Source organism: Scyliorhinus canicula, chromosome 3 (genome assembly GCF_902713615.1).
Source record: "Scyliorhinus canicula chromosome 3, sScyCan1.1, whole genome shotgun sequence".
Taxonomy (NCBI): Eukaryota; Metazoa; Chordata; class Chondrichthyes; order Carcharhiniformes; family Scyliorhinidae; genus Scyliorhinus; species Scyliorhinus canicula.
The window spans coordinates 174360827-174373929 of NC_052148.1; the positions used below are offsets into that span (position 1 = coordinate 174360827).

The following is a 13103-nucleotide window of genomic DNA, read 5'->3' on the forward strand; positions in this document are numbered from 1 at the left end:
CAAAGATAGCATAAGTCATGGTGTATAAGTCAACCGTTGAAGCTTCGAGAAATCCTTCCAAAAACAGTAGTGGACTTATGTACTTACGAACATACAAAATAGGAGCAAAATGGCCTACCATTGAGCCCGTTGAGCCCTGCTCTGCCATTCAATGAGATCATGACTGTCCTGTATATGTTGAGTCGTACATTCCCCATCTATCACAGCTAATATTTGATTCCCTGGCCTACAGGAAATCTATCTACCTGCCTCTGACGTAAAAATATTCAGTGACCCCCACTTGAGTTCCAAAGCTGCACAACCCTCTGGGAGCAAAAAATTCTCCAAACCACTGGCCGATAAGGGTGATCCCTATTTTTAAAACAGTGCCCCCTCGTTCTGGACTCACCCACGAGAGTAAACATCCTTTCAACCTCCACCTTATTCATACCTTTCAGGGTATTATGGGCGGAATCTTACCATATAGTTTCAAAGTGTCAAGCTCAGAATGAAAATTGGCTTGTAGCTCTCCAGCTGTACAGACAAGTTCTCACTCCAGATCTTAAGCCTCTTTAAAGAAAAAAAATGAGTGGGCGTGGTTTAAACGCCATCACTCTGGTGGGGAGGAGCCTGATAAAGCTGGCACTTGGCTCACAGAGATCGGGGGCGTTTTCTTTAAAGGGCGCCCTGATCATAAGTGAAGGTTTATTCACCCCCCCCCCCCAACCCTTGGCCAATCATTGGCAGCTCCACCAGACAATCATCAAAGGCTCCCCCCCCCTCCTACATGCCAGACAATCAGTGAACGTCCCCAACTACAGACGTGTTGCCGGCAATGCCACCCCCTCCCCTCAATGGCCATTCACTCCTGTTCCTGCAATCTCCCCCCTTATTGCCCGCTGTACCCCTCCCCTCCTCACCGCCACACATAAATGGAACCCCTACCCCCCTCATGGGTCGACGATGGGGACCCATCCCTGTCACTGCCACTTGGCACAGGTTGGCACTTCCAAGGTGCCACTGCCAAGTTAAGGGGCAGTGCCAGGACACTGCCTGGCTATGTCCCTCCCCCCCAAGGGGCTACACTTACCTCTGTGCCCCCAGAGGGATCCCCTCGATTGAATCCCATATTTAAAAGGCTGTTGTAAACCATCGCGTCATAGAACACAGAACATACAGTGCAGAAGGGGGCCATTCGGCCCATCGAGTCTGCACCGACCCACTTAAGCCCTCACTTCCACCCTATCCCCATAACCCAATAACCCCCCCGATCCTTTTTGGTCACTAAGGGCAATTTATCATGGCCAATCCACCGAACTCGCACATCTTTGGACTGTGGGAGGAAACGGAGCACCCGGAGGAAACCCACGCAGACACGGGGAAAACGTGGAGACTCCACAGAGACAGTGACCCAGCGGGGAATCGAACCTGGGACCCTGACGCTGTGAAGCCACAGTGCTATCTACTTGTGCTACCGTGCTGCTCAGCGAGGTATGAATATTTATTCAGGAGATCATGTGGATAGGAGGCCCGTTAATATTAAAATTTATCATCAATTTAACTGATGTTCCCGCCCTTTGAGGGCATGAAACTCATGACATCACCAGCGAGAGGCGGGGAAAATCAGGAAACACGATCTCGCCAGAGAAAATCGGGTTTCCCGATTCTCTCCAGATTTTCTGCCCATGTCACTGTTCTCTCTGAAGGCGATCGTGGGCTAAAAATCGCCCCTTCAATCAAATCACCCCTCACACTTTTAAATAATGTGGACTGAATGAAATGAGCCCAGAATAATGATTGTTCCCTACATTCACCTTACTATAGAATTATCTGAATAATTCGTACATGACCTCGTCTCACCAAGTGAAGTGCTTGCTTGGTTGAACTTTGGAGAGGTTGAAGAATAAATCCACAAATTATTTGGCAGTTCAAGTCAATGCACACAAAGGTAAAATACCCGGACTGCTTTTGGACATCTGAGAATGGGGTTATAATAAATTTGAACTTGTAAACATCTGATGGTCCTGTAAACTTCAGTTTAGAATAGTTAAAACCTTAAATGACCTGATCCATGTCCATTTTTTATGCAATATCTTTGCATTACTCTTTGATTCTTTATGAGGGCACTTTGTGCTTGAGCTTTGGTTAACGCCCTTTACAACATGTGATGGAAAATAATTATTTTGATTACTTAGTGGCAAAAGCACAGCTCAACATAAATTTTCATCTTCACTGCAGGAGCAGAATGCATCCCTGTTATAGGAACTGTCCAATTATCAATCCATTCTCCTGCAGTGAAGGTGAGAATTTGTGCTTTCATGAGCGCTTCTTCACCATGTAAAACAAATCCTTAAACCTGAAACAGTAAACAATTAGCTATCTTTTTTTACAGGTCAAAATGAAGAATGAAAATGTGACCTTTGCAGTGAAGTGCATAAAGAAAAAACACATAGTGGACACAAGACAGCAGGAGCACATACATTCGGAGAAGAAGATTCTAGAAGAGGCATGTTCTCCGTTTATTGTGAGGTAGGTGTTTTTCTGAAGGATGATTAAAAGAATATTCCAGGCAGACTGATAACAATTCTGTTTAAAATCTGACAATAAATTATGTGAAAAATCGAGTTTAATTTGACTTTCTTTTACTTTTTATCAACATGCTGTTTGAAAAGTAATCTACAACCATTACATGGTTCCTGCATAACTCTGTCAGTGCCAGATTTTGTGTTCAGCTCTCCTCTGCAGGGTTCACTATTGAATAATATCCTGGCATCCTAGCGCAATTTTTTTTTTCAATCTTATGTCCGTATTAATTTGATTAACAAATAATGTCAGAACTCTTATATTTTGAATGGAAATGCTCTTTTCATTTTGACAAGTAATTTAAAATAATGTCAGCACAAGCACTCCTATATATGAACAGGGACAAGGAGAGAAAACATTTTATGTTTTTGAACAGAAAATCAGATTAATGTTTTTTCACTTGAGCATAAATTTAATATTTCTTTTCTGGATCCTGCTTTCAGTAAAATAAGGCATGTCCTGCTTTGGAACACTAAAAGGCAGCAACAGGCAATGCAATTATGGCCACATTGTGGGAGAGTCGTTTCCTGAGGTTACAGGGTTAAAATTGGAAGAGGCCCAAAAGCGGGTGTGGGGATTGGATTTGTTTTATTGTCACGTGCACCGAGGTACAGTGAAAAGTATTGTTCTGTGCACAGTCCATTTTTAAAAATATATATATTTTTAATATTTCCAATTTAGCGACAAATTAGGACCATAAGACCATAAGACATAGGAGTGGAAGTAAGGCCATTCGGCCCATCGAGTCCACTCCACCATTCAATCATGGTTGATTTCAACTCCATTTACCCGCTCTCTCCCCATAGCCCTTAATTCCTCGAGAAATCAAGAATTTATCAATTTCTGTCTTAAAGACACTCAATGTCCCGGCCTCCACCGCCCTCTGTGGCAATGAATTCCACAGACCTACCACTCTCTGGCTGAAGAAATTTCTCCTCATCTCTGTTCTAAAGTGACTCCCTTTTATTCTAAGGCTGTGCCCCCGCATCCTAGTCTCCCCTGCTAATGGAAACAACTTCCCTACGTCCATCCTATCCAAGCCATTAGCGTGACCAATCCACCTACCCTGCACATCTTTGGGTTGTGGGCCATCGTGAGGCAGCCGTGCTAACCACTAGACCACCGTGCCAGCTCTGTTCTGCGTACAGTCCAGCCAGATCATTCCATATATCAAAAAAATACATAGGTCACACATAAATACACAATGTAAGTACACAGACATGGACATCGGGTGAAGCATACAGAGGGATAGTGCTACTCAGTAGAGCAGATGCATGGAGAGATCAGTTCAGTCCATAAGAGAGTCATTCAGGAGTTTGGTAACAGCAGGAAGAAGCTATTTTTGAACCTGTTAGTGCGTGTTCTCAGACTTTTGTATCTCCTGCCCGATGGAAGAAGTTGGAAGAGTGAATAACCCGGTTGGGTGGGGTCTTTGATTATGCTGCCCGCTTTCCCAAGGCAGCAGGAGGTGTAGACAGTCAACGGATGGGAAGTGGTTTCCCGTGATGGACTGGGCTGTGTTCACGACTCACTGTAGTTTCTCACAGACTTGGGCTGAGCAGTTGCCATACCAGGCTGTGATGCAGCCAGATAGGATGCTTTCTATGGTGCATCTATAAAAATTGGCAAGAGTCAATATAGACAAGCTGAATTCCCTTGCGCCGTTGTGCTTTCTTGGTCGTAGTGTCGACATGAGTGGACCAGCACAGATTGTTAGTGTTGTGCACATCTAGGAATTTAAACTGTTAACCATCTCCACCTCGGCCCCATTGATGCAGACAGGGGTGTGTACGATACTCCGTTTCCTGAAGTCAATGACTAGCTCTTAGTTTTGGTGACATTGAAGGAGAGATTGTTGTTGTTACATCACGCCAGAAGGTTCTCTATCTCCCTCCTGTATTCTGAGTCATCGTTGTTCGAGATCCGACCCACTACGGTTTTGTCGTCAGCAAATGGAGCTGGAGCCAAATTTTGCCACAGAGTTGTGTGTGCATAGGGAGTATAATAGGGAGCTAAGTACTATCATGGAGGAGGTGTTGTTGTTTATCCTTACTGATTGTGGTCTATGGGTCAGGAAGTCGAGGATCCAGTTGCAGAGAGAGGAGTGAGTCGTCGGTTGAGGTTTTGAGCTTGATTTGGATCATGGTGTTGAAGGCGGAGCTGTAGTCAATGAATTGGCATCTGATATAGGAGTCTTTGTTATCAAGATGCTCCAGTGATGAGGGCAAGGAAGATGGCGTCTGCTGGAGACCGCTTGTGGCAGTTTGTACGTGAATGACACTTTTCCATTGCAATGCAGAAACTTTGCACCACCTACAGATGATATTGATTCCAGCCTGCACCCCAGTGTTAAAGACTCTGCTGAGTGGCTTCACACCTTAGCAGAGTCCAGAGTTCATGGAAGTGCCAGCACCACTGAAGGTAGCCGACACTGCCTAAAGGGGAAATGCACTTTGGCAGCAACAGTTGCTGGAAATGGCTGGGAGAGAGTCTCTGAGCAGGAGGACAGTGAAAATGGATCAACAGGCCAGAGAAAATGTACCAAAGATCTCTAGTGTACTACTGCAGCCCTTGGTACAGGTGATGGGTAAGAGGAATGAGGTCTCCCACTCATACAGGACCATCTTTCTTTTCATTTACAAGCTGTGGGCTTCGCTGACTAGACCAGCATTTATTGCCCATTCCTATTCCTAATTGCCCTTGATAAGGTGATGATGAGCTGCTTTCCTGAACCGCTGCAGTCCATGTGGTGTAGGTACACACAAAGTGCTGTTAGGAAGGGAATTCCAGGATTTTGGCCCACCGACGGTGAAGGAAGGAACGATAGTATATTTCCAAGTCAGAGTGGTGAGTGACTTGGAGGGGAACTTCCAGATGGTGGTGTGCCCATGTATCTGCTGACCTGTCCTTCGAGATGGTAGTGATCGTGAGTTTGGAAGGTGCTGTCTAAGGAACCTTGGTGAGCTACAGCAGTGCATTTGTAGGTAGTACACACAGCTGCTACTGTGCGTCGGTGGTGGAGAGACTGGATGTTTGTGTGTTGCCGATCAAGTGAGTTGCTTTGATCTGGATGGTGTTGAGCTTCTTGAGTGTTGTTGGAGCTGCACTCATCCAAGCAAGTGGAGAGTATTCCATTACACTCCCGACTTGTGCCTTGTAGATGGTGAGCAGACTTTGGGGAATCAGGAGGTGAATTAGTTGCTGCAGGATTTCTTGCCTCTGACTTGCTCTTGAAGCCACAGTATTTATATGGCTAGTTCAGTCCAGTTTCTGGTCAATGGTAGATATGACCATGATGTTGTGTCTCATAACCAATCTCTCAACTTTCATCACATCACTAGTTGAAGCTACTCAATAGCTGGAATTTTAAGCAGAGGCAGTGGCACCTCCTCCTATCTTAAAGGTCGGAGGCTCGAAGCTCCAAGCCAGTTTTGTGGCTACCGTACCGTGAATTGGCTCAGGTTGTGACTTCCATGCCTATCTAGGATGATGTGCCAACTCTGAGAGCTGCTGGCCAACCAAATGGTTAACAACTCTCTAGCCCAGTGTTTTTCAAACTTTTTTTCCGGGGACCCATTTTACCAACTGGCCAACCTTCGGGACCCACACCGGCCGACCTTTGTGACCCACACCGGCCAAACTTTGCGACTCACGCCGGTTGACCTTTACGACCCACGCCGGTTGACCTTCACGACCCACGCTGGCCAACATTCGTGACCCACCATTTTCTCTTACCTTTAACGCGAGAGGTGTGAGACAGCTAGGTCCTCATTATCTCACTCCAATCAGGTTCACAGGAGGAGAGGGCTATGCACATATCAGATGCAGGATTTAGCGGGTTCCTTTGTGCTGTCTTCATCTTTGTAAGGATGTAAAAACCAACCTCACACATTGTAGGTCATTGTGAAGGACAAAAATAACAAAATGCTTGTTTTACTCAGCTCCGGGTACTTCTCGGAGACGCTACTCCAGAACGCTGACAGTGTCATTGAATTGTGCCATGTTTTTAATGTGCTGTCAAAGTTGAGGCACAGAAGTTCAGTCAGCTTCATTTTGGAGTCAGGCTCACCAGTCCATTTACAGTTTCCTTACTCATGCTGTTTTCTTCACTGTGTCATAGCAGTGTGGGGAACATATTAAGGTTTAGCTCAGCTGATTTGTAATGCAAAACAAGGCCAGCAGCATGTGTTCAATTTCCGTACCGACTGAGAATTCTGAATTCTCCCTCTGTGTGCCTGAACAGGCGCCGGAATGTGGCGACTAGGGGCTTTTCACAGTAACTTCATTGCAGTGTCAATGTAAGCCTACTTGTAACAGTAAAAGATTATTAAGTAGTAATGTTGGCTTTGCACTCGCAATTGCCAAACTTTTAATGAGTTTTGGAAAGCTGTGATTTCTTCACAGTGTCAAAAGCAATCATCATCCTTCCCTTGCAATTTGAGGTTCAGTTAATTTAGAATTGAATGGATGTCTGCAAGGTAAGACATAGTTAGCATCCAAGTTTCATTAGCAAACAAATCAGCCAGAGAGGACACTTTCTCGAGGAGGAGACCGTGGATTTCATACCTCAGTTGGTAAACTCTGAGTAGCTCCCCTGTTGACTGATCATTACAATAACTCTTCAAGCGGATGAAGTCCACTGTCATTGGGATTGACTGGTCACTGTTTAGATTCAATGCTTAATGTAGTCTAAAAAGTCAGAAAAGAACTTATAGCCACCCTTCAGTACACCAAGGGCGATGATGTGATGATTTCTCATGACTTTCATTATATCCCTTGCCAAACGTTCAGTTCTGTCCATGATTAAACCATTAGTAATATATACTCTCTCCAGATCATTTGAGTAATGTTGAGGGACGCAAAACAGATTGAGGTCATAGCTTTGTTCATCATCGGTGATCATCATGCAGTCAGCCACCACCATGCCGTAATCGCACTTTGACCCCGGGTTCAGGTCCCAACACGTCCGGGCCACATGCGCACTGCTGAGTGGTCACACATGCCCGCATCTTTTTAGCTGCTCGCGGCCACCATTTGTAACGCCGCTCACAGCCGGCATTGTTGAAAGCCGGATGTTAGAACATAGAAAATTACAGCACAGAACAGGCCCTTCGGCCCACGATGTTGTGCTGAATGTTTGTCCTAGATTAAAAACAAATTAATCTACACCCCATCATTCTACTGTAATCCATGTACCTATCCAATAGCCGCTTGAAGGTCCTTAATGTTTCCGACTCAACTACTTCCACAGGCAGTGCATTCCATGCCCCCACTACTCTCTGGGCAAAGAACCTACCTCTGACCTCCCCCCTATATCGTCCACCATTCACCTTAAATTTATGTCCCCTTGTAATGGTTTGTTCCATCCGGGGAATAAGTCTCTGACTGTCTACTCTATCTATTCCCCTGATCATCTTATAAACCTCTATCAAATCGCCCTCATCCTTCTCCGTTCTAATGAGAAAAGGCCGAGCACCCTCAACCTTTCCTCGTAAGACCTACTCTCCATTCCAGGCAACATCCTGGTAAATCTCCTTTGCACCTTTTCCAAAGCTTCTACATCCTTCCTAAAATGAGGCGACCAGAACTGCACACAGTACTCCAAATGTGGCCTTACCAAGGTTTTGTACAGCTGCATCATCACCTCACAGCTCTTAAATTCAATCCCTCGGCTAATGAACGCTAGCACACCTTAGGCCTTCTTCACAGCTCTGTCCACTTGAGTGGCAACTTTCAAAGATCTATGAACAGAGACCCCAAGATCTCTCTGCTCCTCTAAATTGCCAAGAACCCTACCATTAACCATGTATTCCGCATTCATATTTGTTCTTCCAAAATGGACAACCTCACACTTTTCAGGGTTAAACTCCATCTGCCACTTCTCAGCCCAGCTCTGCATCCTACCTATGTCTCTTTGCAGCTGACAACAGCCCTCCTCACTATCCACAACTCCACCAATCTTCGTATCATCTGCAAATTTACTGACCCACCCTTGAACTCCATCATCCAAGTCATTAATGAAAATCACAAACAGCAGAGGACCCAGAACTGATCCCTGCGGAACGCCACTGGTAACTGGGCTCCAGGCTAAATATTTGCCATCCACCACCACTCTCTGACTTCTATCGGTTAGCCAGTTCGTTATCCAACTGGCCAAATTCCCCAGTATCGCATGCCTCCTTACTTTCTGCATAAGCTTACCATGGGGAACCTATCCAAAAGCCTTACTAAAATCCATGTACACTACATCCACTGATTTACCTTCATCCACGTGCTTGATCACCTCCTCAAAGAATTCAATAAGGTAAGACCTACCCCTCACAAATCCATGCTGACTATCCCTAATCAAGCAGTGTCTTTCCAGATGCTCAGAAATCCTATCCCTCAGTACCCTTTCCATTACTTTGCCTACCACCGAAGTAAGACTAACTGGCCTGTAATTCCCAGGGTTATCCCTATTCCCTTTTTTGAACAGGGGCACAACATTCGCCACTCTCCAATCCCCTGGTACCACCTCTGTTGACAGTGAGGACAAAAAGATCATTGCCAACGGCTCTGCAATTTCATCTCTTGCTTCCCATAGAATCCTTGGATATATCCCGTCAGGCCCGGGGGACTTGTCTATCCTCAAGTTTTTCAAAATGCCCAACACATCTTTCTTCCTAACAAGTATCTCCTCGAGCGTACCAGTCTGTTTCACACTGTCCTCTCCAACAATATGGCCCCTGTCATTCGTAAATACTGAAGAAAAGTACTCGTTCAAGACCTCTCCTATCTCTTCAGACTCAATACACAATCTCCCGCTACTGTCCTTGATCGGACCTACCCTCGCTCTAGTCATTCTCATATTTCTCACATATGTGTAAAATGCCTTGGGGCTTTCCTTGATTCTACCCACCAAAGATTTTTCATGCCCTCTCCTAGCTCTCCTAATCCCTTTCTTCAGTTCCCCTCCTGTTGCGCGTGAATTCCCGCGATCGGGAATGCCGCGATGGACAGCTCTGCAACCCTCCTGACACCCGCCCATGACCCATCCGCAGGTCGCGACCCCCACTTTGAAAATGCCTGGTCTAGCCTGCTCAGCGCCACCAGGAAAAGTGGCCACTTCTGGAATTACCAGCAGTCCCCCAATAATGATTATCGCTTGATTAGAAGGTGTGTGGGACAGGGAGGCTCCGGTGAGGGAGGTGGGGTTCGGTGGATGGGGGGGGGGGGGTGTGTGTGAAACATGCTAGGGTGGGCAGTACAGTGGGGAGGGCCTCCATTGGGCCTTGCCATGTGGTATGATCACCCCATCCCCCACCACTGATAAAACAGTAAAATACCAGCGGCAGTGGGCCTCAGTTAGCGCAAAGATAGGTGGGCCTCCGGCACCTCGGGTAAGATATTGCCACCATGCCATCCAAATTAAACCCTAATTTCCATCACTCCCCTCCCAAATCACCCCAGCCCATTTCCAGGCTTGGGGAACATAGAACATAGAGTGCAGAAGGAGGCCATTCAGCCCATTGAGTCTGCACCGACCCACTTACATAGAACATAGAACAGTACAGCACAGAACAGGCCCTTCGGCCCTCGATGTTGTGCCGAGCAATGATCACCCTACTCAAACACACATATCCACCCTATACCCGTAACCCAACAACACCTCCTTAACCTTACTTATTAGGACACTACGGGCAATTTAGCATGGCCAGTCCACCTAACCCGCACATCTTTGGACTGTGGGAGGAAACCGGAGCACCCGGAGGAAACCCACGCACACACGGGGAGGACGTGCAGACTCTGCACAGACAGTGACCCAGCCGGGAATCGAACCTGGGACCCTGGAGCTGTGAAGCATTTATGCTAACCACCATGCTACCGTGCTGCCCTCACTTCCACCCTATCCCCGTAACCCAGTAACCCCATCTAACCTTTTTGGTTACTGAGGGTAATTTATCATGGCCAATCCACCTAACTGAATCCATTAAACTTTTGCTTGATGCCATGCAGGCTCAGGCTGTTGTCATCCTAGTTGCAGTGTTCAAAAGTCTCTCAAATGTCCAACAATCCATCCATCAGGAGGAACTAAGGTTGTAGAGGTAGTCCCCTGGGGGTGTGAAAGTATAACAATAATAATGATCTTTATTGTCAGAAGCAGGCTGAAATTAACACTGCAATGAAGTTACTGTGAAAATCCCCTAGCCGCCACACTCCGGCACCTGTTCGGGTAAACAGAGGGAGAATTCAGAATGTCCAATTCACCTAACAGCATGTCTTTCAGGACTTGTGAGAGGAAACTGGAGCCCCCCAGAGGAAACCCACACAGACACAGGGAGAATGTGCAGACTCCGCACAGACAATGGCCCAAGCCCGGGATCTTGGAGCTGTGAAGCAGCAGTGCTAACCACTGTGCTACCGTGCTGCTTACTTGCGACCATAATAAAGATGATTAGCCTACCAACCTGCACTTCTTTGGACACTTAAGGGGCAATTTAACATGACCACTCCACCTAGCCTGCACATCTTTGGACTGTGGGAGAAAATCGGAGCACCCGGAGGAAATCCATGGAGACACGGGGGGAACATGCAAACTCCACACAGGCAGTCACCCAAGACCGGAATTGAACACAGGTCCTGACACTGTGAGTCACCAGTGCCATAGTGCCACCTTATGGCCACCCTAAAGTCTTGAATAATAATAATAATCATATTAATAATCTTTATTAGTGTCACAAGTAGGCATACATTAAAACTGCAATGAAGTTACTGTGAAAATCCCCTAGTCGCCACACTCCGGCGCCTGTTCGGGTACACTGAGGGAGAATTCAGAATGTCCAATTCAGCAACAGCACGTCTTTTGGGACTTGTGGGAGGAAACCGGAGCTCCTGGAGTAAACCCACGCAGACACAGGGAGAACATGCAGACTCCGCACAAACAGTGACCCAAGCCGGGAATTGAGCCTGGAACCCTGATGCTGTGAAGCAACAGTGCTAACCACCGTGCTTCCGTGCAGCCCATACAAAGAAGTGGCTGATGAGATAGTTGCATTAGTTTGAATTTTCCAATCTTCCCTAGATTTCAGGGAAGGTTCCATTAGATTGGAAGATAGCAAATTAACTCCTTTAATCAAATAGAGAGGGAGACAGAAAGCAAGAAAGTAGGAAACTATCAATCAGTTAACATCTGTCAGTGAAAATGTTAGAAATCAATATTAAAGATGTTATAGCAGGGACCTTGTAAAAAATCAGGACAATCAGGCAGAGTCAACATGATTTTGTGAAAGTGAAATCATGCTGAACCAATTTATTGGAGTTCTTTGTAGGCATCACATGTGCTGTGGATAATGGGGAACCGGTGAATATACTGTATTTAGTTTTACAGAAGGTATTTGAAAAGGTGCCACACTAAAGGTTATTGCAGATAATACAAATTCATGGTGTCGGGGTGACATATTGGCATGGATTGAAGATTGGCTACCAAGCAGAAAACAGAGTTGGCATAAATCGGACGTTTTCTAGTTGGCAGGATGTGACAAGTGGGTGTGTGCTGGGACAATTTATATAAATGATTTGGAAGAAGCGACTGAAGGTATGGTTGCTATTTTTGTTGATGACACTACAATCGGAAAGTAAATTGTGAAGAGGACTTAAGAAGGCTAGACAGGGACATGGAGACATCTGGCAAATGGAGTATGATGTGGGAAAATGTGAAATTGTTCATTTTGGCAGGAAGAATAAAAAGAAGCTTATTTTCTCAATGGCGAGTGAGGTTCAGAGGGATCTGGGTGTCCTAGTGCATTAATCACAAAAGGCTAGGATAAATGTACGGCAAATATTTAGGAAAGCTAATCAAATGTTACTGTTTATTGTGAGGAGAATTGATCACAGAAGTCAGGAGAGTGTGCTTCAGTTGTACAGGGCATTAACAAGAGCACATCAGGAATATTGTGTACAGTAGTGGTCTCCTTATTTATGGAAATATTTAAATATGTTCAAAGTAGTTCAGAGAAGATTTACGAGACTAATACCAAGAATGGACATGTTGTCTTCTGAGGAAAGGTAGGAAAGGTTGGAGAGGCTAGGTTTGAATCCACTAGAGTTTAGAAGAATAAGAGACGTCTTGATCAAAACCTTTAAAATCCTGAGGGTTATGACAGGGTGGGATGTGGAGAAGATGTTTACTCTTGTCTGAGAATCTGGAACTAGGGGTCACTGTTTAAAAATAAGGGTTGTTTATTTAAGACACAGGTGAAGAGAAATATTTTCTCTCAGATGGTCCAGAGTCTTTGGAACTCTTCCACAAAAGGCAGTGAAAGCAGAGTCTTTCAATATTTTCAAGGCAGAGTTGATAGATTCCTGATTAACAAGGGGGTGAAAGGTAATCGGGGGTCGGCAGGAATGTGGAGTTGAAGCTACAATCAGATTAGCCATGATCTTACTGAATGGCGGAGCAGGCTCGAGGGGCCAAATGACCTACTCCAGTGTTTTTCAAACCTTTTTTCCCGGTACCCACTTTTACCAACCAGTCAACCTTCGGGACTCACGCCGGCTGACCT

At 45.7% G+C, this 13103-nt stretch overlaps 1 protein-coding gene across 1 annotated transcript in view; it reads left to right on the forward strand.

The window, feature by feature from the left end:
* Window positions 1–13103, forward strand: part of prkg2 (protein kinase cGMP-dependent 2) — a 221626-nt gene that overhangs the window by 170818 nt on the left and 37705 nt on the right. Inside the window, exon 12 of the mRNA XM_038791780.1 lies at window positions 2372–2508. Within this exon, the coding sequence (XP_038647708.1) occupies window positions 2372–2508 (137 nt within the window). The remainder of the gene's footprint in view (window positions 1–2371; window positions 2509–13103) is intronic.